The sequence below is a fragment of the Acomys minous genome (assembly GCF_964271855.1).
Source record: "Acomys minous genome assembly, chromosome: 1".
NCBI classification, from domain to species: Eukaryota; Metazoa; Chordata; class Mammalia; order Rodentia; family Muridae; genus Acomys; species Acomys minous.
Genome location: NC_140483.1, coordinates 88,356,908 through 88,384,577, shown reverse-complemented (window position 1 = coordinate 88,384,577; position 27,670 = coordinate 88,356,908). Strand labels below are relative to the sequence as shown.

Genomic DNA, 27,670 nt, shown 5'->3' with positions numbered 1-27,670 from the left:
AGAGCTCGGCGTCCTCCTGTCTTCTAAATGCTAGGATTATAGCTGTGCAGCACTGTGCCTGGCTTATGCCCGCGTTGGGGATTGAACCCAGGGCCTTGTGCATGCTAGGCAAGTACACTATCAACTGAATTACATCCCCATTCCTCCCCGCTTTTGCTTTTAAACAAGAACCACGGTGGTGTACGCCTGCGCTACTTTACCCTTGCAACTGAGGCAAAGCTCTCCTGAGCGCTGCAGCCACTGCCTATTGATCTCACCCTGGTGGGAAAAGGAGATCCTTCTGGCAGTGAGAACACCAGAGTTTCCTCACACACAGGTGTGGACCACCGCTTCTTCTGAGGATGGCTCTGCAGCCTTTTCCCCTGGTAAGCGACCTGCAGCTACTTGGCTTGGCTGGACTACTTTACTAGGTTTTCTTGAAAATGCCTGCTTGATCACTTTTAAGAGCCTTTTACTTTGGGTTGGAGGGATGGCTCAGTAGTTAAACTCTTAACTGCTATTTTTCCAGGAGACTGGAGTTTAATTCCCAGCACCCACATGGTGGCTCAAAACTGTAACTCCAGTTACAGAGCATCCAACACCCTCACACCAGTTTAATTCTGGCAGAGATGCTGTGTTTGGGCAACAAAGACATTGGAAAAGGTTTATAATTATTCAATTATATGCATGGGTGTGGATATGTGTGGGTACTGTCTGTGCACGAGAGTGTGGAAGCTGAAGTGTTGGATTCCCTGGAGCTGCCTCCTGGGCTGGGAACAAACCCTGGACTTCTGGAAGAGCAGTACTTGGAACTGCTGAACTCTCTCCACAGCTTTAGGCATTTTTGACTCCAGATTATGGTGGATTTTATGACTGAGGTGACCTGTCCAACCTAACCAAGTTCTCATTGTCTTTTATAACAAGAAACACATTTATTCATGGTTTCAGACATTTTATTTTTCTTATTCTAACATTAGGCTTTCACAAATATAAAAAAGGCTCACAAGTACAAAAGATTCTGAATAGCTTTGCAGCATTTAAAAGGATCCATGAAAACAAATTGAGTTGGTAATATTTATCTCTGTCTCTTGAACTATGGCTGTAAACCGGTACGAGCAGTGTTACTGTGATGGAGCCCCTCCCGTGTCTCAGGCACTCTGTCTTGCCTGCCCACACTGCATAGATTCTGTCTGAGTAGTCTGCCTCGGCCTCCTCCAGGCTGCAATGGTGACATCCTCATGTTCAGTCAGCCTCTGATGTTCAGTCCAGAGAAAGATTCTAATAGCCTTGGAAGCTAGCAAAGCTGGGTTTGGATTTTCATTGATTTTCCCAGTGTTTAAAAAAAATGCTAAAAAAGTGGTGGATTTTTTTTATTAGTAATAATTTCTCTTCCAAAAAGTCTTCAAACACAGTAGACAAGTCGTATCTGATGAGCTTGTAATTGTTTTCAAAGCATTTAAAAAGGCTTTCTCCAAAAGACAGTTTTCTACCTCAAGCAAAACTGCTATTGAAACCGAAGGCCAAGTTTACCTTTGTACCTAACGATAGCCTGCAACAAAGAACTGAGCTTTCTGTGGCCTCTGTACAGTAACCACAGGTATGGCTGGAATTCAGCAATTAAAAACAAACGCCCCTTTCGTTTAACAGATAGTAAAGCCCTGACAGAACGTTGTAATGAGAAGGCCAGGTCAGAAACCATCTCACAGCTTAGGTTTTTTCTTCCTTTGCTTGATAAGAAATAAGTTATCATTGCTGTCATCTTCCGTGCATTTCCTTTTCTTCGGCTTACTCCGCCCACTCTCTCTGAGACGCTTCTCTTCTCTCCGCCTGTGGTAATGGGATGAACGGTGAAGGGACTTGGAAGGCTTCTGGTTCTTGGCACTGCCAGAGGAGTGGGGTTGTGAGCCCCTTGGGAAGTCTTTATCCACGTCCCGGTGCTGGTGAGCCCACCTGCGCTTCCCACCTTCTCTACCCCCGGCCCCTTCTTTGTGTGTTTCTTTGTCTTCTCGAGGCCACCCACGGCTTTTCCTCAAGGCACGGCTGTTTCCCATGTCCTGGTGGTGCCTCTTATCTGCCTCTGCTACATGTGGTCTTTTGAACTGCCTTGGAAAATCTCCACGTTTCTGGATTTCTGGAAGACATAAAGGTATTTTGCCTATTTAGCCCAGGTAGGATCTTTCTTCTTAGAAGTAACTCAGTAGACAGAGGATAGACATTTAGACGTGTGCCCAGCACAGCATTCTAAGGAAGCCTTACAATTCCCACTGCTAAAAGTGGGGACACATCCTCAAACCCACTAGTATAAGGTTATTGATTATATGCAACACACGTCTCCAGTGTTACCCTGTGAGGACTAGAACAACAGGTATGGTCTCTAGCTCAGCCAGAGAAAAAGCCATGTCTGACCCATTCCCATTTCCAGGGAAGAGTCAGCCCGAGAGGACGAGGTGAAACAAAATGCAGGGATGGCCTCCAGACAGTCTCACGTGACACTTCAGTCTCCCTCTGAGGAGAATCCTGGCCTGCTTCCAGGAAGTGGGTGCCACATGGCCCAGGATGCTCTTCTGCAGAGAAGTGGCTGCTGGGCAGTGTTATCTGTGTGCGTGTGTGCTCCTGTGCGCACATTGCAGAAGTTTTAGTGCCAGACAATGCATCTTGTTAGGACTTGACATATTTATTAGGAACATCTGACAGAAGTGACTGTGACACAGTGAGTGGTAGTTGAGGCTAAAGTGAGGTGTGAAAATGAACACAACCATGGAATATTACAGAAGTGGCCATTAAAAGCTTAGCTTAGGGTGCTGGAGAGATGGCTCAGAGGTTAAGAGCACTGGCTGTTCATCTAAAGGTCCTGAGTTCAATTCCCAGCAACCACATGGTGGCTCACAACCACCTATTTGTTCTGCTGGGCAGGCATACATGCAGGCAGAACACTGTATACATAATAAATAAAAAAGTCTTTAAAAAAAAAGCTTAGCTTAATTATTTAAGCATAAAATAAGAATTTTATCTAAGGATCAGTGTGAGTTTCAAAGCAGATATGTGCTGGAGCTGTCAAAACCAGATAAAAAGAGAAACAAAACAAAACAAAACAAAACAAAACCCCTGATTTTCTCAGATTTTAATTTATAAATCCTCAGTGTAGAAAACTTATAAACAATGTAAATTAGAACTGGCATGGTGGCACACACCTTTAATCCCAGCACTCGGGAGGCAGAGGCAGGCGGATCTCTGTGAGGAAACCCTGTCATGAAAAACAAGAAAGCAAACCAAGGAAACCATGAAGAAGTCAGTCAGAGTGCAGTCACCCCTAATCTAGACTGGCATTCTCCTGCTTTCTTGGTGATCTCTCTAATGTAGTCACTATTTTCCTCCACTGTACTTCCTCTGTAACTGAGATCAATTTTATACTAAGCACATAAGCTATGCAGATGAGTAGTATCATCATTCTGAAAAGGACCTGAACTCAGGAGAGTCTTAAGCCAAAACTGGAAAAAACTAAAAAATGCTAAGAGTCAGAAATGAATTAGAAGAACAGCTTAAAAACACACAATTTTATCATGTAGCAGGGAAGGTAACTCGGGAATACTTCTTGATTATACCAAGGAAGAAAAGAGGCAGAGACAAGAGAGTTAAGCAAGACTTTGAAATTTTATGTACCTTTAAGATTTTTATTATTTTTAATTATGTGTAGGTGTGCATGTCTGCATGGAGGTATATGCACCTGTGGAGGTCACAGGTGTCAGATCCTATGGAGCTGGCGTTCCAGGCAGTCATGAGCAGCCGCGTGATGCTGCAACTTCAGCTCAGGTCTTCTGGAAGAGCAGCCAGTGCTCTTAACCACTGAGCTGAAGGGAAGCTCAGAGGTGGCAGTGGACCTGGAGCCCTGCCCACAGCGGTGAGCTGTAACAATAGCTGGTGAACTGTGGGGGAAGCCCTAGGAGTCGCCAGAAACCCAAGATCCATGAAAATTATTAGACATACAAAGGGGAAATAATTATTTTTCAAGTAGAAAAATATCAAAGCATAGACAGATATACCCAGAAGTTTAATGACAAACCTTTCACTTTTCGCTTTATTCTCTTATCTCTCTGCTGGATCTCGTATTTGTCATCATAGTAGTAGATGAATGGAGATGTTGGAAACGTCTGGTTAAACATCCGTCTTTCTGTACATTCCTGTAATTGTATTTGAAAGAATGACATCACGAGGTGGCACTGCTCATGGGCTACACGGGTCAGAGGAGAGCCCACAGCACGCAGACTGGCTGCTGGAGCAGCCCTTGCTAACCCTACAGCCCCCCTATGTGTCCCCGCTATCCTTCAGGCCTGGGTCTCCTCCCTTTTTGACTAAGGAACATCGTTCTCCCTGCCGAGCTCCTTCCGCAGTTTGAGTTAACAGCAGCATGGAGGGATGGGTGTCAACTCTATCTTGTCCTCTGCTGGAGTTTATTGGCATCATGTGAATTACTTGACCATGTCTATTTCTTCTAATAGCTTTCCCCTCAAATGTTCCTTCCAAACTTCAAACTGTTCTTTTCTCTGCACATATATGCTAGCTTACTTTAACTCATCATTCATTAGTTACAGGGGCAGCATTTTTTTTTTCCCCAAAGGCAGGGGTTCTCTGTATAGACCTGGCTGTCCTGGCACTCACTCTGTGGACCAGGGTGGCTGAGAACCCTGAGACCCACCTGTCTCTGCCTCTGAGTGCTGGGATTAAAGGTGTGCATTGTCACTGCTTGGCGCTCTCGCGCGCTCTCTCTTTCTCAACTAAAATGTTCTTATTTCTTCTGGCATATATTGTATATTGAGCATATTCTTTGCTCCTTCCTGTGCCATTTCCTTTACCTCCTGCTCTTCCAGTCTCTTGCCTCCTACAGTCCCCTTAGATTCTGGGCTGAAGATTCTTATGGTGAGGCAAGTGGTGGGCTGTATCTACTTGGAAAATGTTCCTGGGACACTCTGAGACGCCTCAGGGGAAACCACCTCTTTTCTTTGCTCCCTCAACCAAGCTGAGGTCAGTCCTTTCGCTCGTGTCTGCCATGACTCTTTCCCTGCTCTCTGTCCTTGGCTTTACCTATCCCATATACACTAGGCGATGACACCACCTGACGCAGCGTGAGAGGCTGACCTCTCTTTCCTCAGGACCATCTGAACTTCCTCCTATCATACTGCCTGAGAGTCATTCACCAAGGGTCAGAAGTTCTTAACTAAGTGAGCATTCATGAAAAATCAGAGTGCTTTTAAGAAGCAAGTGAAATTACCACATAGAATGTACCTGACTCATCATATAAATCAATAAAAATATCAAGTTATGGTTACACCAGAGTCCTAGAACTCTTGATACACTCAGTTAGTACCTATGCCCACAGACCCTTCTAATTCTTCCACACCTCTCACCTTTTCACATCCTCCTTGAACACTGTCTTTTTCACAGTGCCTACTGCTGCCCTTGCCTTTCAAGCTAGAATGAGTAGGGTTAGGGAAGGCAACATGAAGTGATTTAATAACAACATTTGAGGGCTGAATCTCTGAAACTGACAGGGTCTGGAGCTTGGACATCTTTCACCACTGGGGTAGCCTCCTATTTGGATACTGTTCTATCTAGACGGATGTAACTTCACAGAGCTATATTGTATCACAATGTTTTCCAAAGCTACATGTAAATTATATTTTGATTATCCACATCACTGGTCTCCTCCATTAACACAGATAATTGATAGCTGGCTATATAATTTATCTTCTGTTCTGGATTAGCCACACCAATGATCTTCTTCATTAGTGTTGGATAATCTAGAGTTCCTTCAACTATGGCTGCCAAATTTGTTTTACTGTAAATTGAAATTTGTCTAAGTCTAGATTTCAGGGATAAATTCCAAATGCTCTTGATATTCCCATCCACATTAACAGCAGTTCCTAGTAAGCAGGGAGCATCCAACTGTAACTGTTTTTCTTTAATTGAACAAACACAAATGCTAAAAGTATAGTCCTTTGCTTTAAAGAGATAAGCAAGCATATAAATTAAACACCTGTGTAATGTGTGTGGCAGCGGATTGCTAATATGAGTGTTTCCTAAAAGGTGTTGGTAACAAGAGGCACACACAGGGCAACAGAAGGCTTAGAGATGGTAATTTCCTAAAAGAACCTTCTCTAGTTAGGTTTTCAGGGTGAATTCTACAGAGGTGACCTCAGGTACCCTGCTGGGTCTTGCTACCTATACAGTAGAGACAGCATCTGAATGTCAAGTGTTGTATACTTCTTTGCTTTGGAGATAAAGCTGGGGGGGGGGGTGGAAGCTGGGGGAGGGCAGGGGAAGGGGGGATGACAAGATTTGTTAAATCATCTGGTTGTCAAGAACAGAGTAAAAATTACACTGAGAATCTGACCTTCATCCTAGCATTCTCTTCTACCCATTATCTCTCTGGTTCCTGCTGCCTGAACACGGAAGATAAACTCAGTGTTTCATAGGCTCTGTCTAGCACTCTTTCTTCTCCCAGCCTCCTTGTCTCTTTGCATTTGTAGACCTCCCAAGGCCTGCAGTAGAAAGGCACCCTAGCTGGAGTTAAGAGGTGGTATGCCCATTCTGCCACTTGCCCTCCTCTCTCTCTGCTTGGAGGGGTTCTGAGCCTTTATAGGTTTTTCTCCTTCTACCAAAGGATCTGGTTGATGTTTACCTTGGTTTCTAGGCTGTCAGAAGACTGTGTGGGGAGCCAGATGTGGTGGCGCACATCTTTAATCCCAGTACTTGGGATGCAGAGGCAGGTGGATCTTTTGAGTTCAAGTCCAGCCTGGTCTACAAAATGAGTCTAGGACAGCCAGGGCTCCACAGAGAAACCCCTGCACAAGGATTTCTACTCCCTGTGCCACTGTTTCTCCTCTTTGACTTTAAGGTTCCCACAATGTACGGGCTAGAGGCCTGTTTCTACTGGGTCTTAGCTCTGGGATGAGCTGCTATTGTTTTATGCTTACTGTGGCAACTGGCTAGAGTGTCTTCTGTTCACATAGCTGTCACACAGGCTGGTCCTTTCAGTTTGGACTGGCACAGTCTGGGCAGAAGGGGATGTAGGCAGGCACCTGAGAAGCAGGTGTGTGAGCCAACGCTGTGCAACATCTGTCTTTCCACCGAGTGCCATGCACGTTAATGATAATGATGTAAGTGACTGTGGTACCGGGAAGCTCAAGAACTAAGCAGAAAACCCGGGGAACAGTAACAGCCCATAAAAGGTAAGAGAACTCTTTCTGAGCTGCTGCTAACTCTGCCTGACTAACACTCCGAGCTACATTTAAGAATTATAGGGGAAAAAAACTATAGGAATACGCTTTGACAATTTTTCTTGGTAGGAATCAGAGGTAAATAAGTTGAAAATACATCAAGTCTTACCACTGAAGGTTATAAACAACTAAGTGTTTGGAGTTACATTCATTTTGGGCTCACCTTTCAGCAAGCACTCCCTGACAGCAAAACACATTGCCTCCCACTGCCACCCACACTTACATGTCCATAATGGCCTTTCTGCGCACAGTTGTAGCAGTACACTAACGCTGACTGTCCGGAAGGGGTCTTTGGCTTTTTAGGTGGTCCAGGTTTGGTCTGCAACATAAATATTGTGAGCGTTCAATACATGTTAGAGGAAAAGCGAAGATCCCATCCATTCTAAAAGCTCTTGGGCAAGACAACCCTGAGAAACACCACTTCTTGAGTTTAGTGCGGAGTGGGAGTGGGCTCCTCATGGAGGCCGGGACACAACAACACGTAAGGTGCAGACAAAGGCTCAGGAAAGCTACAGAGAAGGGGCGGGGGTGGGGGTCAAGGCTGAGGAGACACAGGCTGAAAGAACAGTTTCAACGAAGGGCTGACCTACACTGCCAAGCACAGCAGACACCAAGCAACACGAGGACAGAGGCACAGCCGTCACACATACGGCCATTCGTAGGGGCCTCACTATGAGAGTCTGGGAGGGCAGAGAGCAGGGTGAGGAGTGAGGGAATGCAGAGAGAACTACACAGCTAATTTATTAAATTCTACTTACTATATTTTATGGTTTTAAAGTATATACACTGTATACACAAAAAGAAATGCTAAGCAATTGAATATACACTGAAGCAAGGGAGCAAGTGTATATTATTATTCTGAGAAGCAGCAACAGGAAAGGGCGGGATAAAACAGGGCAGCGTGCAGAAGAAAGGGTTAGCTGGTGGGCCATGTAGGCTAGGTGAGGTGGGGAGTTCAGAGAAGGGACGAGCAAGCCCCTAGAAGGTGGTGGACTTAGTCAAGCAGAGAAAAAATGTTATCTTTTATTTTCTCCCTTTTCTACAGGTGCAAAGGAACAGATGGGCATGTACTCTGGTACATTTATTTCTCATGCTTACTGGGTTTTATAACAGAGTGGAAGTCTGCCTACTAACATTTTTACCTAATGTTGCAATCAGGTGGTTTGAGGTTGTAGGCATAGGAAAAGAGAGGAGTTCTTGATATAGAAAAAGTGTATAGATAATAAAAAAAATCTTTAAAAACCTTACTTTAGCTCTTATGTCTTAAAACAGAGAACTGGATTGAGAGCTACTCTTTTCAGCACTGACAGAGAGCTTGAGGGGAAAAAGCTGTATTTTGCTTAGTCTCAGAGACTTAAAGTGGGGAGGGTGTATAGAGCAGCTCACAGCACAGCAGGCAGGAAGCAGAGCAGTGATGGAAGAAGCCAGGGCAGGACAGAACTTCCAAGGACACATGTACCGTTTCTAGCTTTACTTGACTTTCTGCAGACATGCTCTACCTTCTGCAGTCCCACCACCTCCCAGCAGTCTATCCAAACTTTGGCTCTGTTAATGGATCACACCGCTTTAGGTCAGAGCCCCAAGGATCTACCCTCGGATGCACCCAGCTGTGCCTTCCTAAGTTCCTAGTTGCTATTAATCCAGTCAAGTTAGCAAGAGTCATCATCACATTTGAGGAAATTAAAACCCCAACAGTCTTCTGATGAAAATGATCATGGCACACAAAACAGCACTTACAACCTCAGCTACTACCAACTAGGATATAAGAAAACCACAGCTATGCTAAAAACTATTAAATAGATTTTAACAGGGATGCATGTACACAGGTAAGGGCCACTGCAGTGGTTTAAATGTTTCTTTAGGTGATATCAGGAAGTTATCAAATTACATGGAAATATTTTTCCTTATCTGAAAAAATGGCTGTTGTCTTGGTATGAAATAAACTATAGCTGTGAGTATACAGAAAGAAAACAGAATCAAAGAAATATGGTAACTTTCTGAGGAAGAAAATTTAAAAGTCATTCATGGTCTGGGCGTGGTGGCAACACACCTGTGATCCCAGTACTCAGGAGGGAGAGGCGGGAAGATCAGGAGTTCAAGGCCAGCTTCAGTTACACAGCAAGCTCCAAGCTACAGGAGGACCATCTCAAAACACCAGGAGGAGGAGAAGGAGGAAGAAGAAGAAAGTTAATGATTTATTATTATCTAAGATGAAGCTTATGAAACACATTGAACTTAGAAGTCAGGAAATTGTAGTAGGTAACTGGTAACTGTTAGAAGCAATTTTACTTGAGTGGCTGGGGCAGAAGTGAGATTGCTATGGGCTTATCCTAAGTATGAAGCCAGCGAAGGAACTTGGCTGTGAATGGAAGCGGACAGCAGAACAGAACAACAGTGCAAGGGTGGCTCCACCAGGGATGGCTGTCAGAGTCCTGGGCACATGGCGTGAGTGTATGCATACATTTTTAAGTAATGCATTAAAAATAACTGGAGAATCAGTGTCAGACACCGTCCTAAGGACTGGTATTTAAAAAGGCAGCAACACAAAAGTCCCTGCTTACATTTCCAGTGTAGGGGAGACAGATACACAACCCACTTCTCCACTCCTTCATCCTTCCCATACCTAGCTGTAACTGTATAAACAAAATATTGGAATAAGGCAGTGAATGAGTCACTGCTGGTGCCTCAGACAGGCTTGCCGACAGGGACCCTAATGCATGGGATTGTGCTGACTGACCAGCACTATTCTCTGCAAAGTGCTAAGGCAGGCAAGAACCTCCCATCTTAGAGGATTTAAAAAGAAATACCTGGCTGGGTGGTGGCAGCCCACATCTTTAATCCTAGCACTCGGGAGGCAGAGGCAGGAGAGGCAGGCGGATCGCTGTGAGTTTGAGGCCAGCCTGGTCTACAAAGCGAGTCCAGCACAGCCAAGGCTACGCAGAGAAACTCTTGTCTTGAAAAAGCAAACTAAACCAGACCAAAGAAAACCAAACCTGTACCCTGAAGTAGAGCAGGCAAAAGAGTGGAAGAGGAGGTTCTGGAAGGTGAGGAGGGGTGAGGTCACAGTGCAAATGCTCTGTATTTTCAGTGACATGGGAAGTCAGCAAAGAACTGGAAGCTACTGGTAGGCAGGTACTCAGCAGCCAGCTGGCAACCTGGCAGGGTGTGCAGCTGACGGTAAATGGAACAGCCAACCTTTATAGTAAGTGCCCTCTTTAGAAGGTACCCATCCATGCCCGCAAGTGTCTCTCTTGTGTATGCAGGTATGTATCACATTCTGTCAATGACTAGAGCAGATTGGCTCTATAGGGTTAAACTCCCTTCTCACCCCATCCGCACAATCTTAGTCTGGGTATTCACCTATCATATGGATGATTAGTAGAGCCTGATAATTGATCACAATGCCTCTTTCTTTGTAGCCTATTTTCAATACAAGGTGACCATTCTGGTTTGTGGCTCCAAACATACCACCTCCCAGTCTAAGCCCCTCCAACAGCTTCTCTTCTCATTCAGTAAGGACCAAGACGCTCACAGTGGGTCACGTTTTTCCTCCTGTGACCTTGCTGCCTGCCTTGGTGTGTCTCATCGCCTCACTGGCTTCTTCAGTGTTCTCTGAACACTCTACACAAGCTTGCTTTCATTGAGAGTTTAGCACCATACATTTTACATTGGGATAGCTGTTCTCCAAATACAAGGTGGTTACTATCCTAGGAAGGCCCCAGGTGGTGTTCCCTATACCCGTTCCCTTTGAGAAACAAAACAAAATCAACCCCCCAAAATATGCCCCATGAGACATACTGAAGAGCTTATCTTACCTATCCAACCAAAGCCTACCCACTAGGGAAGGGGGAAGCTGCTCACTGTTGCCCCCAGCTCCTGGACAGGGCCAGGCATATGATGAGAATTCAGTAAACATGATGACTGAGTGATGAAGTTATAGGTATACAGAAAGCACGACTCACAGAAAAATCTGGTAAATTTTAGGTATTGTTAATAACAATTCAGATACTTTGGGAAAATATTAATTTTTATAACCCCAAGGGCAAACCTATAAAATCATGCCATGAAATATAAAAAAACAGCCAGGCGTGATGACGCATGCCTTTAATCCCAGCACTGGGGAGGCAGAGGCAGGCGGATTACTGTGAGTTCGAGGCCAGCCTGGTCTACAGAGGAAGTCCAGGACAGCCAAGGCTACACAGAGAAACCCTGTCTTGAAATAAAACAAAAGACTCCTTTAAAAAATGTTAAAAAGCTTGCATAATTACTAATACAGTTTCCTTGGTGTTTTTCCTATTTCATGCTGAGCACCTGGCACATACTTGGAAACCCAGTATCCCAGGACCAGAGATGAAGAGATGCTTCTTAATCAAGACTTGAAAGTGTGTTTCACAGTGACAGTTGGGATTTTTACTTAGAGAATAATCTTGAATACAGCCTTAGTGCTCATTTATGCCTCTGGATGGAGCACAAACATTTGATGTTCATTCAACTGAATAATGTCACTATTTAAAAACTTCCATTATTACTAACAAAAATAGCAGCAGTATTTATATTATTATGAAAGTCTACACTGTTTCACAATAATTAATTAGTAAATGACTTGACAAACGCTATCTACATGCTCTCATTTTAATAAACTAGCATGTACTAGGACTTAATAGAAATGAAATCAGCTAGATCTTACTTAATTAGAGAGCTCCGTATTAGAATACAGTAGCAGAAACTCAATAACGATGTACACTGGACAAGTTTTTATACTAAGATTAAATAAAAATCTTTACACTATTTCAAGTGTTGGAAATACAAAACTTTGACCTAATACCTATGCCCTAGAACATGTCTTTTTTTTTTTTTTCCCTCCCACTTAGACAGGGTTTTACTTGGAAGCCACGGCCCTGGATCTCATTATACAGACCAGGCTAGCCTCAGCCTCACAGAGATCTGCCTGCCTCTGCCTTCTGAGAGCTGGGATAAAGGAGTGCACCACCACTCCTGGTGCATTATTTTTAATTAACAGCAAGAGTCTAATTTAAAGCAGAGTATGTCAGCTGGCAAGCTCTAGGTTTACGGTTCTGTCATTTGGGCCAGGATTGCTTACAAAGAGTTAGATGGTAGAGAGTGAAGTAAAAAATGTATCTAAAGACTTTGACCCACTGCATACCAAATGAACTATTTACGAAAGCAGGATTTTTTTTGTTACAGACATTTAAATAATCTATATTTGTAGAATGATATCTTGGAGATTACTTTACTATCAATATATAGAAGTAATAACCTGGTAGATAGCATTACCTATGAAAGGTCCATCTCATCTGCTATTCTTGCTGAAAGCTTTTCATGCACCAGTAAACTCAGTAAATATCAGAAGATAAAGCATAAGCCTACCACGCCATGGATTTACTCCTAATGTCTCCTCAAAGTGCAGCCTGATACAACCATTACAAATGATTTTCTTCTAATGTCACTTTACATAACCCTTTTTTCTGCATGAATAGTTAGTGTGGAATGAATGAATGAATGCCATTAAAACACTTAATCATTATCTGGGACACTGGCCTTACTCCCTTCACTAAGAATCTCCATGACAAAGGCCAAGAGATCAAAATGCTAGAGCTGCCTCAGTGTCCTATTTCTAACAGTAATTTTTTATGCAAATGAACCTGCTGGGCATCTCCCTCTGTGACCTTGGGCTGCCCTTATCTAAACTGACTTTGATCCAATGAGGGCTAACATCTTGTTGAAGCTCATTACTATATAGGATATGCAATCAATGTTACTAATTAGAGGGAATTTTCTACTCTTGTGACTGAAAAATAGACTTATTTTTACAATCATACATATGCTCAAAGACAAGACCATATGTTTTTATTTACCAAGCCAGTTTTCATATGAACATGTTTTAAAAAGCAGATTAAATGGCTAGGGTAAATATATTTATAACCAAATATAACAATGAGAAAAGTAGAGATTAGTTCAAATCTTTCTAAATATGTTGCAATTTCATGTACACTTCATAAATTGAGTTAATTTTTGCATTTGAGGACAACCTTCATTCCAAGTATTTACAAATAATTTTATTCTTTCAACAAACTAGTATTACAGCCCCTACCTTAATAGTGATGTATTTTAAAAACCTAACCTACAAAATTAAGTAGGCTTTCTCAAGAGAATGTTACGCCAGACTAAAGGGGCACTCGTTCTTATTCGGATTCCACTAGTTGAACGGATCCTTTGGCAACTATTTGACATTTGAGCAGAAGTTTGAATGTAAAACATGCCCATTTCCTGGTACTGAGGCTGAGTTTTAGTAGCTACCAATGAAGAGCAGAGACATCTTCTCCATGCTCTACCTAGCTTACAGTGAGCAGGCTTCCTCTTTCCTCAGACGCTCTTTAGAACATACACCCCAACAGCTGGATCATCAGTACCCAGATAAGGAAGAACATCATTGCTGCCATCATCATCTGAACAGAGAGGAATGGGAGTTGTAGAAACCAAGGTTGAATTTGTGATGAAGCAACAGCTGGGACCCCAAGTACCGGCGTGTGCAGGCTAACACTTCCTGCAGTTGGTGTCTCTGGAGGGTGGATTTGGGACCTCAATTCTAGGCTTGTGTCCATCATGGTTTTGAACAAGGCCTTCTCTTGGTCCATATTTTGATAAATATTTACAGTATTACTTTTCTTTGAGGAATACTGGGAGAAACTTTTGCCCCAAGCCAAGACAATGTTTCTTTTATGACGGTTTTAAGCTTTAACTTTTTTTTTTCTTACTGAGAAAAATAACTATTGTATTCTAGGGGACATTACTATTAATTTATCTATGTCCTAAAAAAGTACTGAAAGCACCATATATAATGATATACATTTTTATGTATCAAGACTGTCATATACCCAACAGACTCCCAATTCATTGGGTAATTCCTTAATTAGGCAGATTTTTGAAACATGTATTATGTACACAACAGACCGGAACGTCTCCTTTGGAGCATTTTCTAGTCTATCTGGTGATTACATCATTAAGCCACACTTGCTACGTAGAAAAACCCTTATGAAAATTCATGAAAAAAATGTACAGCATATCATTAGCATGCAGCAGGCATGTATGATTTTGATAGTTTTCTGCTTAAAAAAAAAACCTACATGAAGTAATTAGTTGAGGTCAGGAAAACATGAGAACGGTCCTAGACACTGGCAGAACGAAATTTACAAAAATTGCAGCTCTTATAGTTTAGCTGAGAGTAATTTGCTTTATTGGAAAAAGGATTCTGGAACAATGTTCATTCAAATTACAGCAGAGTAAGTGCTGCTTTACTGATCTGATATTTCCAGTACACATCTAACTTCCTCCCTACTTCTCCCTTGGACATACGTGAGATTTACAAAACCATGGGCTGAAAGGTTGCAAGTGTCCAGTGGTGAAGCCAGTAATTATTTAAGGCCTTGCACTACCAAACGCTTATGTATTTATGCCTTCACTTAATATAATGTTTAATTTCTCAGTAAGCAAAAAACTGTTGTGTATGTTGCTGGCATAAAATTTAATAGTGGAATTATATATTGATTACATTAAGAAAGCAATAGGCTGTACCTAAAAGACATATATTTAAAGACAAAAAAAAAAAGCAGACATTTCATAAGAAGGAAGTATTAAACTGACTGTGTTCCAATCTTTCTGTAAACAACACACTTCCCACTGAAAACCATAACAAAAACAAACCCAAAAGCTCAGAAGGGAACAATGAGCACGTGTGAGGCAGTAAGCAGCCCCGCGGTGCCCTCTCGGAACGCTCCCAGCCTTCCTGGCTTAAAAAGCACCCCAATTTTCTCTAAAGGCAGTAGCAGTTATTCACTGGGCCATGGCTAATTTTACATGGAATGCAAAAAATGTTAGTTTAAGTTTAATTTACCACCCTATTTAAATATTTCCAATGTAGCTCTCCTACTGCAGAGCTATTCCTCTGTCTATTTTAATTTTAAAGTAAGTTAGCATAGGGCTTCCTTCGTAATCCCCAGAGACTACCTACATAGTGACACAGACACACACATTTATGACGGCAACATAAATGCTCTTCTGAAGTAATGTGCAACATTAAGTGAAAATCGTTTCCTGGAAAGATATTATAGGTATCTATATTTTATTTGCCATCTTAAACATATCTGGGTCTTTATGGCCTTATTTTAAAAATGTATTTCCTTTTTATATTTCCTGGTGCAAATGGACTGCATAAATAAGCAATGTGCTATGAGGCTTCAGACCAGCCGATAAAACCTTTCAATTTTCATGCCAGCTTCTTCTTTTGTAATTCAAATCTGCCTGGAAACTGGCAGCTCTGAAAACTGAAACAAGCACTGCCACAAATACCTTGTAATGCTATCGACCTTGTCTGCCCATGCAGTGAGAAAGGGGGATGCGTATGTGTCTGCAGCCATCCAGATAACACAACTCATTTTTTTGGGGGGGAGGGCATGAGGTGGGGATAACAGAAGCCAGCCCCAGACTGCACCAAAAGCAGTCATTACCAGGCAAGCTGGAGAATAAGTCTCTTCAAAATACACAGTGCATTTAAAAACCATATATGAGGCTGAGCCACTGCTGTCATTACCAATTTTAATTTAGCTCCTTCAGTTTGCCAGCCAGATAAACTCTTTAGTGCAGTTTTTTAATCTATTTGCCACATTTATGTTTAAGATTATAGTAATATGGATAGGAGAAGGAATCACTTTTGGGGGAAATAAAGAAATAGATCCGCTTATCGGCACCCATCAGAAAGTTCATTAATCAGCTAGGCTTTGTGCCCTCTAAATTGAAAGGTTAAATAATCCTCTCAGGAATATTTCTCAGCCCCTCCGCCAATTGTCCAGAGAGGAGCTGCCATTCATAGCACATGGGATCAGTGACAGGGTATCTTACCACTGTTTGGACCCCAAACAATGACGGACAAATGGCCTGGTTTACAAAGAAACCTTTTAGTACACAGATGGAAGAGGACCACAAGCTCTGAGGTAGGGAAGGGCTGAGGAGGGCGTAGAGACAGGCTAAGAGGGACAGAAAAGAATACACACATGTGTGAATTCACAGATATTTTATCTGCAGGTTTACTGGGGTAGAGTGTAAGGTATGGACATGTTAAATATAGATCTCCGAACAATATGAAATGCTTACATAAACCTCCACTGATAACTGTAGATTAGAACCATGTATCTATTGCATTTAGTAGTTAATAGAATAACTGAAATAAATCCCAAGCTTTTAATTTTGACTATAACCCCACATGACTTCCCCTCCCACGCCGGCTTATTCTACTAGAACACGGTTACCCATCAGTCACAAAGACTGACTGGCTTCGAGGTATGAAGTAAATGGTCTTTGTTTTCTAAGAAGTTACATTTAAAATTATACTTTATGTGGGTGGGTGTTCTGCCCACACTTATGTCTGCGTACTATATGCTCGATGTCCACAGATGCCAAATGAGGGTGACGGATCTTCTGGAACTAGAGTTGCAGATAGCTCTGAGCCACCACATGGGTTCTGGGAATCACACCCAGGTCCTCTAGACCAGCCCGTGGTCTTAACTACTGACTCATCTCCTCAGCTTTGGACTTTTGATTTTATAATACATTCTGTCTTAGCTCTTGCTTGTCTTAAAATAAGGAACATGGACTAGGAATACTCTTCCGAGGGCCGATACCACACACATCAAGGCAGTGCCCAAGTCAATGTAGCCTTTTTTTCTGAACTCATACAGGAACACAGCGGAGCTCAACCAACTCTCACACTACTGTATTTTGTACTGTTCGCTGGGTCATTTCTAGCACTGGTCATATGCAGGCACAGAAAGTTAGTTTTACCTGAAGTGCAAAGCTCTGGTATATTATTTGGTTTCCTTTTCTGTATTAAAAAACCTCCTCTCTTCCTTGTATAAGCTACTATAATTGCTGTGAGCTGTTTGATTTCATATTATTTTCATTATAAAGATTTATAGAATTGTCCATAGGACACTGAAGTTACCAGATAAAATTTTATATATACTAGCTTAATGCATGTATCTTAAAGCGATGTCATTACTTATCCCCACCCACTTCTTGCTTCTTTGCTTCCTTTAATGCTGCAGATTAAGCCCAGTGCTAAACACGCATTGCATTTTTATATATTATATGTACTTTACCTTGTTGCTTTTACAGAAAAGGAAGTAACTTAAATCTTTTGTGATCTAACTTAAATGCTTTTGTGCTGATGTTAAGGTAAATCAAATTAAGAAAGTAATTTGTTTGCAGTACTTAGTTAAGAGTTACTCACCTAACCCGGGCGTGGTGGCGCACGCCTGTAATCTCAGCACTCATAAGGCTGAGGCAGGAGGATCTCGAGTTCCAGGCCAGCTTGGGCTATATAGCGATTCCAGGCCAGCCTGGGCTACATAGCAAGACCCTGTCTTGGGAAAAAAGAAAAGAAAGGAAGTTACTCACCTACATTTTTTTGAAACAAGTAAGACAAGTATAAATAATAAGAAAAGAAAAAGGGCTTTTAAGTATGTAATTTCAGAAACTGTAAGAGGGAAACATTGTTAGGGGGCTAAAGAGGATATTACATCTCCTCCCCTCGCAGAGACAGCGCAACAGTCTGAGTCTAGGCTGTAGACCCAGTGCTTTCCTACAGGCAGGCGCCCATGGCTTGCTCTGGCAGTGCTTACCTGGTTTAAGGTGTACTAAGGAGCTGTGAGGTATAGCACAGTTGCCATTTCACTGCACACTTACAAGGCCTGGGAGGCACCACCACCCATTTTCAGAGAGAGCTGTCTTAAACATTTTAACCATAACCACGTACAAATTACATGAAAGAATCAAACTCGAAACCAGAGCACAACCCTAAGTTGGCATTCTTTTCCTTATATTGTGATACAGAATGTTAACTCATTGATATGCCTGCTCTTCTGTCCAAATTTCATAGCATGTTTTTTAAATGAGTAGTACAACTGTAAAACAAAGGAAATGTTATAGATCCAACACATACAAAAACAGAGACTTTTATTTTATAAACAAAATTAACACACACCCCCAAACTTAGTTTTCCTGACTGCAAGTATCTGCACACAAGCATATTCATAAGAATTAGGTATTTAGCTGGGAATGATAGTTCATGCCTATAATCCTAGCTCTTTGGAGGCTGAAGTGAGAGATCAGTTCATAAAAGAAAGCAAACCAACGAAACCTCAAGTGGGTATTTATAAGCATAGGCAGGCTACAAAATTATAAAGATGGTTTTGTATTATATCTAGTAGATTCAGTTAAGTGATGTGTATATACACATATGTTTAAAAAATAAAGCTGGGCACAGTAGTTTATGTCTGTAATCCCAGCAGCAGGAGGCTGAGGCTGAGGCAGGAGGAGTCGCCTAAAGTCAGATTAATCTGAGCAATAAATCATAGATTCTTAGCCACTTACAAGGTAGTACTTTTGGAATCTTAAAGTCAACTTAACTTGTTTATTGCAGACACATGTGTGGTGACAGTCTGGCTCAGAGACATTGCTCATGGAGAGGCCTTTACGAGTCGTCATTCAAAGGACTGAGCTGACTCAAAGACTATGCTGACACTAACTAGTTAGTTAGTGCAACAACACTGGCTTTGTATGCCTTCTTTACATTTACTGCTGCACCGAAATATCCAGAAGAAGTCAGTTACTTGGAATGTACTTTAAGGAATGGCATAAATCGCCCACTTATCTAGCATATGAAAATAGCCACCCAAATATGCTAAAATTATACTAATTTTATATCTATGCTCTGATGTGTAGGTAACCTTACAAAATAGGAATTGCTTAACATTTCAAATGTGAAACTATAATTTAGAAAGTATACAGTGGTCAACTATAAACTTGAGAAAGTTTAGCTTAATTATCTCGCTTATTTACATCCACGCTCACTGTAAAGAGGCATTCTTTCAGAGTGTAGAGTTGCCAGTAAAAAGGAATACAATTTTCTCTGGGATGACATGACTCACATGTGTTTTACTAAGGAGACAAAAGAAAAAAAAAATCCAAAGTGTACCATATATTAAAATGTAAGTACCTATAAATGGAATTTAATTGCTAAATATTTAATTATTACAACTCTTCTCTACAATGACTAAATATAATTCATTTGTAAGTAAAAGTGAACATAATGTGGGGGAGAAAAGGATAATAAAATGTCTAAATGTAATTTTCTACCTTTCTGTTATTCTCAGAAAAAAGATTAGAAAATGAATGACCACAAGAATTTCTTTCAAATTCTAAGCAGAAATCAAACTAGAAGTTCATCTGGTGAATTCATAAATCCTGAGAATGCTGGGCATTCTCTCAGCCATTATTGGACAGGAGAAAAAGCACAGAGACCTTTCTTTCTTTCTTTTTCTTTTTTTAATCAAATGAAGAAAGACGTTACTAACTCTAGTAGATCTTCAGATTAAACTAATTTATTATTGAGCAGTATTACTATCTAAAAAATGAGCAAAAGCATGGAAGCTGCTGCTGAGGTGATTACAGACATTCAGAAAGTAGCACAGCACAGGTATTCTGAAGTCACACTTGTAACTGCTTCACCACATCAAATGCGTCTATCTACACCAGGATTATCACTGCCATGAAGTCTTGATAGTACTCAAATATATTTATGCAAGAACAAGCCTGTACAAAATGCCATATTGATTTCCTGTCCAAGCCAAATTACTTTTGAATTAAAATATTAAATATCTAGGATGTTGGGAAATGAAGGGATATTCCTTCAAAAGAAGAAAACGCTAATATTATATGCTTCAATAAATTAAGTAAGTTATATCCAAATTTAAATTATTTTATTATACCTTTCACTAAGAAAAATTAAGCATGTGTACATGACTTGAAGAAACAAAAGGAAAATAACATGCATTAATAATGTACAGTCCACACTTTTCCACTTTTCTTTATAGGAAGAGCTTTAGGAAATTGCTTTTTGGTGGTTTGGGAAATTGTATTTATTTTAAAATGAATCTCATTTATTAGGATTGGTAATTCCAGGTTTCACCCTCTTTGAAAGTACATTTCTTAATTGCTTTCAGTGATTATTAGTTCTTGTATGTCAGTGAAACACTATTTTTAAAAAAATCAGTTAATTTAACTCTTTAAATATAATTACTTTTAATATACTAAGTTAAAAATGGTAAGACTGAAGTAAAAAAAATCTTCATAATTTTGACATTAAGGGCAGGACTAATATTCAAAATATTAAACACTAAACTATTTTAGACAAAATTTCCATGTGAAAAATCATTCCAAATATATTTCCTATTATTACAGAAGTCATCAATGCTTATTTAAAACCATCTTATTGGTGCTAGGGGTGTACTTTAGTGGCAGAGCACATACTTAGCATATATAATGTCCGGGGTTTAGACCGAGTCCCCAAACCAGCCGAACAAATCCTGTTTTCCAGATGTCAAACATCTGGAAAATATCAAGAAATAAAGCAGCCCAATATACTTTAGAGTCCTCGAAGAAAAATATAGTCCTCAAGTACTACAAAGGAGACACCTTCTTAGTCACCAGTCCAGGGGCACATCAAATTTAGCAGTTTCAGTATTTAATGGGATTTTAAATAAGATTGGACCTTTGAAATTTATCAGATACAGTGTCAGAGTAGCAACATATCAACTAAAATCTCCGCCCAGCAGCACTAGAGAAAGATCCCCACAATTTACATGTGGATTCTTGGTTCTGTTGTTGGCAAAGTGGATTGCACTACCAAATGAATTTATAAGAGTTGGGTTTTTTTTGCTTTTTAATAGTGTGAACTATGCCTCATTCTAAAGATAATGCCAACCACACACACCTGGGACTGTTTCACTCACTAATAGGTGCAAACAAACACAGGGAAGATTAAGACTTCTCAGTTAAACAGTGTGTGGGCAGTGCTCTCATGGTTGGCAGGTCTGCTTGAGATTCTAAGAAGTTCTCAGAAAGTCACCCAAGACCCATACCACATACATAATTAATAGGAAGTTTCTTTTTAAAATAATGAATAGAAAATATTCTCTGATGAGGCTTTTAAAAACTTTTTGCTTTTTAAGTTTTTTTTTCCTTTTTCTTTCTTTTGTGAAGAAAAGCATGGTTTCTAGCATTAGCCAGCTAGACAATTGTATTCACCCCACCTTTATGCCTCAATCCCAAGATGAGGGTATTTGACTGGCTGCAGCTTCAGTACCTACATTCACTTCCTTAGTCTCTCCTCCTGGACCATGAAACACTAAGTTTAAAGTTAGCTTTCAGTCTGCTGATGTTTGGGGCACCATTCTATAGCATCCACCATAGAACTTTTTTAGATGGTAAAATTCTGATTTGATGTAAAATCCATACTGTGAGAACTCAAAAAATACACCTGTAGTTTGCTGTTTCCAGGCAAGAAGAGGATGTGCAATGGGGAAGCGAAATGGAGCAGTGCTGGCTGCAGTCTGTAAGGCACACTCTGCCACGCAGCACGCGCAGGGCCCTACTCTGGACTGCTAGTGAACTCTGACCAGAAGTCTTTTCTGGGTCAGAAAGGAAGGAAAGGAAACTTATTTCTCTTCTCTCCTCCATTGTCCAGTTAATAAATAGTTTCATTTTTGAAAGTGTAATCTAAGTGTTCCAAACATTAACATAACCCTTGTATAAATATTATAATTACTTCTTTATTCTGAAATTTTTAGTTAAAATAAGACGTAGAAAGGTTGTAGTGCATTTTAAATACATACAAAGAAATTCAAGCACAAAATTAGACATAAAAGATGCATTAGCCTTTTTGGTTCTTAATACATACAGTTCTCAAATTGCAATTTTCGGATTGCTTTTTAAGTAAGCAGGTTAAGAATGTCAATACATGTTAAACTATAGCTTCTACTAGGTAAATACTCTATTGGTTATAAAACTCTGTTGGTGCCATATTAGCCTACAGTTTTTACTATGACATAAGAAATGAAGCGATGGGAGAAGGGACTTTCTTGATAGGGAAAATAATTTACAAGAAGCTGTTTGAATGAAGAAAAAGAATATTTAAAGACAAGCTTTGCTGAAAATCTGAAAGCAGAAGTTCCAATGCAAAGAACAGGGTTATATGATTAAAATACTTTAAAACTTTAACTTTTTCTGAGGAAGTAAAAGTATTAGCTATTGGAGGAAATCATATCATTGTTAAACATTTTTTCCTCACCTTTGTCTCCAGATCAACAAAGGTATAAAAAGGTATGCTTTTTTTGAAGAAGTAAAAGTATTAAATATTATAGGAGGAAATTATGTATGTAATTGTTGAATAAATTTTTCCTTATGTATGTCTCTAGATCAACAAAGATGTCAAAAGGTCTGATTTTTTTTATTGGTCACTGAAATGCCTAAAGAGAAGCAGTAGCGCCCCATGCTGTGCTGGGTACGGGCCTTGCAATGATGGATTTTGCCTTTTATTAATGTACTGAAATAGAATTCGTTAAAAAGCTCTTGTATTTAGACATAATCTGTTAAAGACTTAATTTTACCTTTGATAAAATTACTGAAAAATAACTAACACTTCTCTTTTGAAATATTATTTAACAATATTTTAAGGAAGTTTCAAAATTCTACAAGTCTACTTTTAACTTCATCATCTTTCTTACATGCTCATAAAAGAGAGGCATCCTATACTGATTTTGTAGCTGCTAAAACATACTTGTTCTGGAAATGATCCTCCAGATCTTATCAGCTGGGAATCAGACAACAGCAAGTAAAAAGCACTCAAATGTCAACAGTTCCAAACCGGAGTTTTAAAATAAATTTAACCACTGAAGTAGTGGGGTTAGAAATAAGATGCCTTTTGGCTAGAAAAGAAAGGAATCCACCACAATGAACTGTAGACTGCTCTACAGCCTTAAGCAGGCTGGTTGAAATGAACACATAGCTGCAATTCAAACCTAGTTCCTTCTGTGGCCGTGGCTGTGACTGATGCCACATTCACATGTGAAGGCTACTCTGAGTCAATAGATGGCAGTCCATCGCCTAGTAAAAGGGTTGAAGATGGCTAAAATCAGCATGCAGTTTGCTTTCACTCAATATTTAATACTGCTTAATTACAGGCATTCAAATATTGTCCATATACTGATAAGGCAATTTAAATAATTGGAAAATGATTATATTTTAGACGGACTGATAAACTATTTACACATTTGTAAGTGTACTAGTGTTATAGTTATTCTTGCATAGAGATCTCCTGTTAATTAAGACTGGTAGTCGTGAATTACAATGGTCACTTCAACATTTTCTGAAAGAATCAACCAGGTTTCCAGATATGAGAATTTTCAAATTGAATTTGTTATTCTTACAGACTGGATATATTATATTCTAATAAAGGTGAATTTATTTTGTTTTTATTTTAAAAGATCTTTATTCTTTCTATAATTTGTTTCTGAAAAGCTAAAAAAAAATACTCAACAAGGCTTGAGTACTTCTGTTACATTTGAAGCTAATTTTTATTCTTCAATAATCATCATATAAAATTCTTCATATTAGTGGAAAAGCTAAAAGAACAAAGTCAAATCTACTATAATATTACTTAATAAAAAAGTTAGTAGTGCCGCACCATCACACAGAGATGCTGTGATCTTGAAAGACACAAGAACAATTCTATTCTCATCAGGGCTAGGCTCTAAGGGATTTACCATTATTACGTTACCAAAGAGTTGCTACAATACCACAGATAGAATCCATGGGTTGCATTCGTTACATGTATGTATAGGCTATATAGACATGAATATGACTTTCATTTACTATTAAGACTGAAACATTAAGTAACCCTCACTGTGGCCTGGACAGACAATGGGAGATGACTCTACTGGTTGGCTCACTTTATCTTTCTATAAGAGAAAAGCAGTGCAAAGACATGTTTTTTAAAAACTGCCTTTTCTATCTTCTGACCTGTCTTAGTATACACAAAATATTTTATATATGAAACTTCAACAACTATTAATTATATTATGCTATATAACTGTATAAGTAAAAGAAATGGTCTCTCAGTACAACTTAATACATTAAAATGACTAGTAAGACAATAGTGAATTACTGACATTATTTAAGTTGGGGAGTCAAAGACTTCATAACGTTGAGCATTAGTCAACTGGATTATATATCAATAGTTATTTTCTGCTTTTACTAAGACTAAAATCACAATAAATCAGAATTGAATAATATGAGTATTAGGCATGTACTTATGAAATTCAAACCCTTCAAAAGAGTTTAAGGATAGGAGAGTTGAACTGTCCTATATGAAAGGCACACTAACTTTTTTCTAGTTTCCTTTAACAATGTATAATATTTCAGTAAAAGCACAAAAATAATAATGGATGATATTGTGGGCTGTATGCTGCTGGACTGTGCTAACACAACATTCTAAAGACAGTGGGTATTCCACTGCTGTATAGTTTCCAGCCTACTTGCCCCCTTTAATTTAATGAATACAGTCTAAGCCTGAGGGTATCATGATATAATCACTCAGTGACGTGAGTAATATAAATTAGTTGAAATCTTTTAAAAACAGGAAAATAAAGGACAGGCGGCGGGTAGAAGAGGGTGGGCGTATTATGCTTTCTCAGTCCAGACTCTCCAGATGTTATTATCTTGCTGCAGAAGATGCTTGTCTATATTTTATGGTCAGCAGTTCAGAGAAGGGTAAATAGGCTGGGTCTTGGGGAAAATAAAAAGGTGTTTTTACTCACCGTTAGGTGATACTGCCTCCAGATTTCTGGGCAAGCCTGGAAAATAAAAATATTGATCAGCTGGGAGCATGAAACAAGGTGCTTTACAGCCTGTTGGTTTTGGCATAACCCAGCATCCACCGGTGTCGGTCACAGGAAAATAAGAAGCTTAACAGAAAGGGTCTGCATTTCAGCTTCAAAAACCTGGCTAGACAGTTTAATTGAATTTTACACTGCTTTAACACACTCCCTGCCATTGTCAGGAAGCCAGTAACAAAGTTTTCGTCTCCTTTTCCTCAGGTTAGAAGTTTGGGGAGTAAAGCATGATACAGAGCCATAACTCAGTTAAACTGGCAAGTCAAGAACAGTGGTCAAAATCTGTAAGACTAACCTATCTTTTAAAAGAGCATCCCGAACTTTAGTAGTGCAACAGAAGACAATTTAAGCGCACCAATTTTAAGAAACCTTGACTGTATTATGTACTTATTTATAATAGCTGCTGCTAACCTTTATCTAACCATTTGGTACTAACTTAAAAAAAAGAGAATAAAAAAAAAATAAAAAGAAGAAGAAAGAAAGAAAAAAGAAAAACAGAACAAAACAAAAATAAACCCCTAAGATCTATGGCCTTTCTCTTAAGCATGAAAAATTGGCATGTTCATATTCATAGAGAAATAATCTAAAACAATGAAACCTCAAAATTTCTCAAATCAGAATAGATAATAACAAAATACATGGCAACAGCAACAAACCCCAGTAAGAGACCCTTTTCCCGAGTCACACACCAATCTCTTTATGGCGAATTAGGACCTTGTTGAGGAAACAGTCTCTAACAGCACTGTTTAGCTCATCAGTGTGACCACCTTTGTAGAAAAGATGACAGCAACTGTGAACAGCAAAGTCTCATTGAAAATACCACACAAGTGATTAGACAAAAGACATATAACTCAGCTGAAAGAACTACATATTGCACACCTTAAGCCTATCTAACTCATGCAATTTTTCTATAGGAAAGTATGTAAATTAGAATGCCAGCGGTCAGCTTCCCAGTTTTAATGGCACAATCATAAAATACATAGTGCCAGTGACTTCTGGATGAATAACACTAACTGAAAGGAAACAAATTTTAGAAAATTAAAGGTAGAAGCAAAGACAACGTTAGTACCAAATAAATAATAGCTACAAAGTTGTTAGCTCCTAAGTTCTTAAGGCTGATAAATAAAAACATACTTATATACAAAACCTAATGTACGATACGTCTTTAAGTACTCATTTCCTACCTCCTGGCATAGCTTTTTGTTGTATACATATAATTTGAGTTGGATTATTATACATATAAGCAAGCAGTTATTTATACATTAGTTATGGATAGTTCTTGATTACCACAGTATCCTCAGAATAATACGGTTGAAAAATCACAATCACTGAGTTGTCACAGACTGGCAGACCGCCACTCTACCATGTGACCTTTTCTGGTGTAGTAGCAATTTAGTAATAAAAGAAAGAATTACTTGGTTTTTGAACAATCACCTGATTTCTCTGTACACGAAGATGATGACCGATACAGGAATTTAGTAGTAGTGAAAGACATGGAGCTTTTCTTTTATTAGATAGTGGGACTACAATTTAAAATATTATTTTTGGCTACTTTGTAAGTACTTTTATTTAACATTCCTTTGCACAGCTTCAGCTGACTATTTTATACGTAATACTATGTAAGGTTAGAAAAAGACTTCAACGTGGGGGTCAGCAGAGAACATGCCTGTTCATTTTAAATATAGAATATAACTGCAGTCATTAACCAATGTTTAAAATTCTACTTTAAAAAATCTGCTAAAGCTCTGGTGGCTCTTTTTATTTTAGTATTATTCTCACACAGTTATCTTAAGATTTCTTACCAAGCAGAATGGCAAATTATTCAGGTTTATATATTTATTGCATGGAAAATTTAGATGGAAATAATTTCTAAAGGAAGAAGCTAACTATTGTAACTGAAAACTTGGTCTAATTTATTTTAAAATATTTAAACTGAATGAGTAGTCAGCTGTGCAGCTCATCAGAATACAATTGCACTATTATTGCCCTGGTGCTCTCACCTTACTGGCACTGAGGTAGACAGACCCAAAGGGCATCTTCGAGTCACACAACTGAACACACAAAGCACACTTGTACATCTGTTTCTGCAATGTGGGACACTGTTTGCCAACTTTTGCTAAACTAGTTTTCCTATCTATTGTATTTTAGATAATAAACATACATGAATAACTGAGTGTTATTATTCATAAAATTCAAAGAAGAATCAACACAGTTTGCTGTGCCAGATGAATTGAGAGTTTATAGTGAGCATTTCGACCCATATTGAATTTTATCAGGTGCTAATTATTGTTTTATGAGAACAACGGCTTAGTGCATCTGTTGTTTAATTCCCACTTCCCTATTCTCAAATGCGTACATCAAAGAAAATAAAACACTCAATCTTAAACAGCCCCTGACAGCAGACCAAGACTCAAGTGCTCAACAGACAAGGCCCTTGCCACCAGCTCTCATATTTCCACAACAATGAACAAACACAAAAACAGCGCTAAGCGGCCTTTCCTCCTCCTCGGCTCCCCTTGGCCAGTTGTCTGCCTTGTACTAGAGAGAGCCCTTGAACGCAGCCCTGCTGGGAACACAGCACAGGAGAAAGGATTAGCCTTACTAACATGCTAG

The 27,670-nt window shown here is 39.6% G+C and overlaps 1 protein-coding gene and 1 long non-coding RNA gene across 3 annotated transcripts in view; one reads left to right on the top strand and one right to left on the bottom strand.

Annotated features, from left to right (window-relative positions):
• Positions 1 to 918: 918 nt before the first annotated feature.
• Positions 919 to 27,670, bottom strand: part of ZCCHC7 (zinc finger CCHC-type containing 7) — a 177,135-nt gene continuing 150,383 nt past the window's right edge. For both annotated transcript variants that reach the window (XM_084778200.1, XM_084778199.1), the window contains exons 6-9: positions 24,983 to 25,018; positions 7,477 to 7,572; positions 4,040 to 4,157; positions 919 to 2,110 (exon numbers count right to left, since the gene is read on the bottom strand). In XM_084778200.1, the coding sequence (XP_084634326.1) occupies positions 1,680 to 2,110; positions 4,040 to 4,157; positions 7,477 to 7,572; positions 24,983 to 25,018 (681 nt within the window). In that variant the 3' untranslated portion in view covers positions 919 to 1,679. The remainder of the gene's footprint in view (positions 2,111 to 4,039; positions 4,158 to 7,476; positions 7,573 to 24,982; positions 25,019 to 27,670) is intronic.
• LOC311595602 lies at positions 9,304 to 14,898 on the top strand. Its single transcript, XR_014778509.1, has 2 exons — positions 9,304 to 11,383; positions 12,297 to 14,898. It is a non-coding gene; the product is annotated as an uncharacterized lncRNA (long non-coding RNA).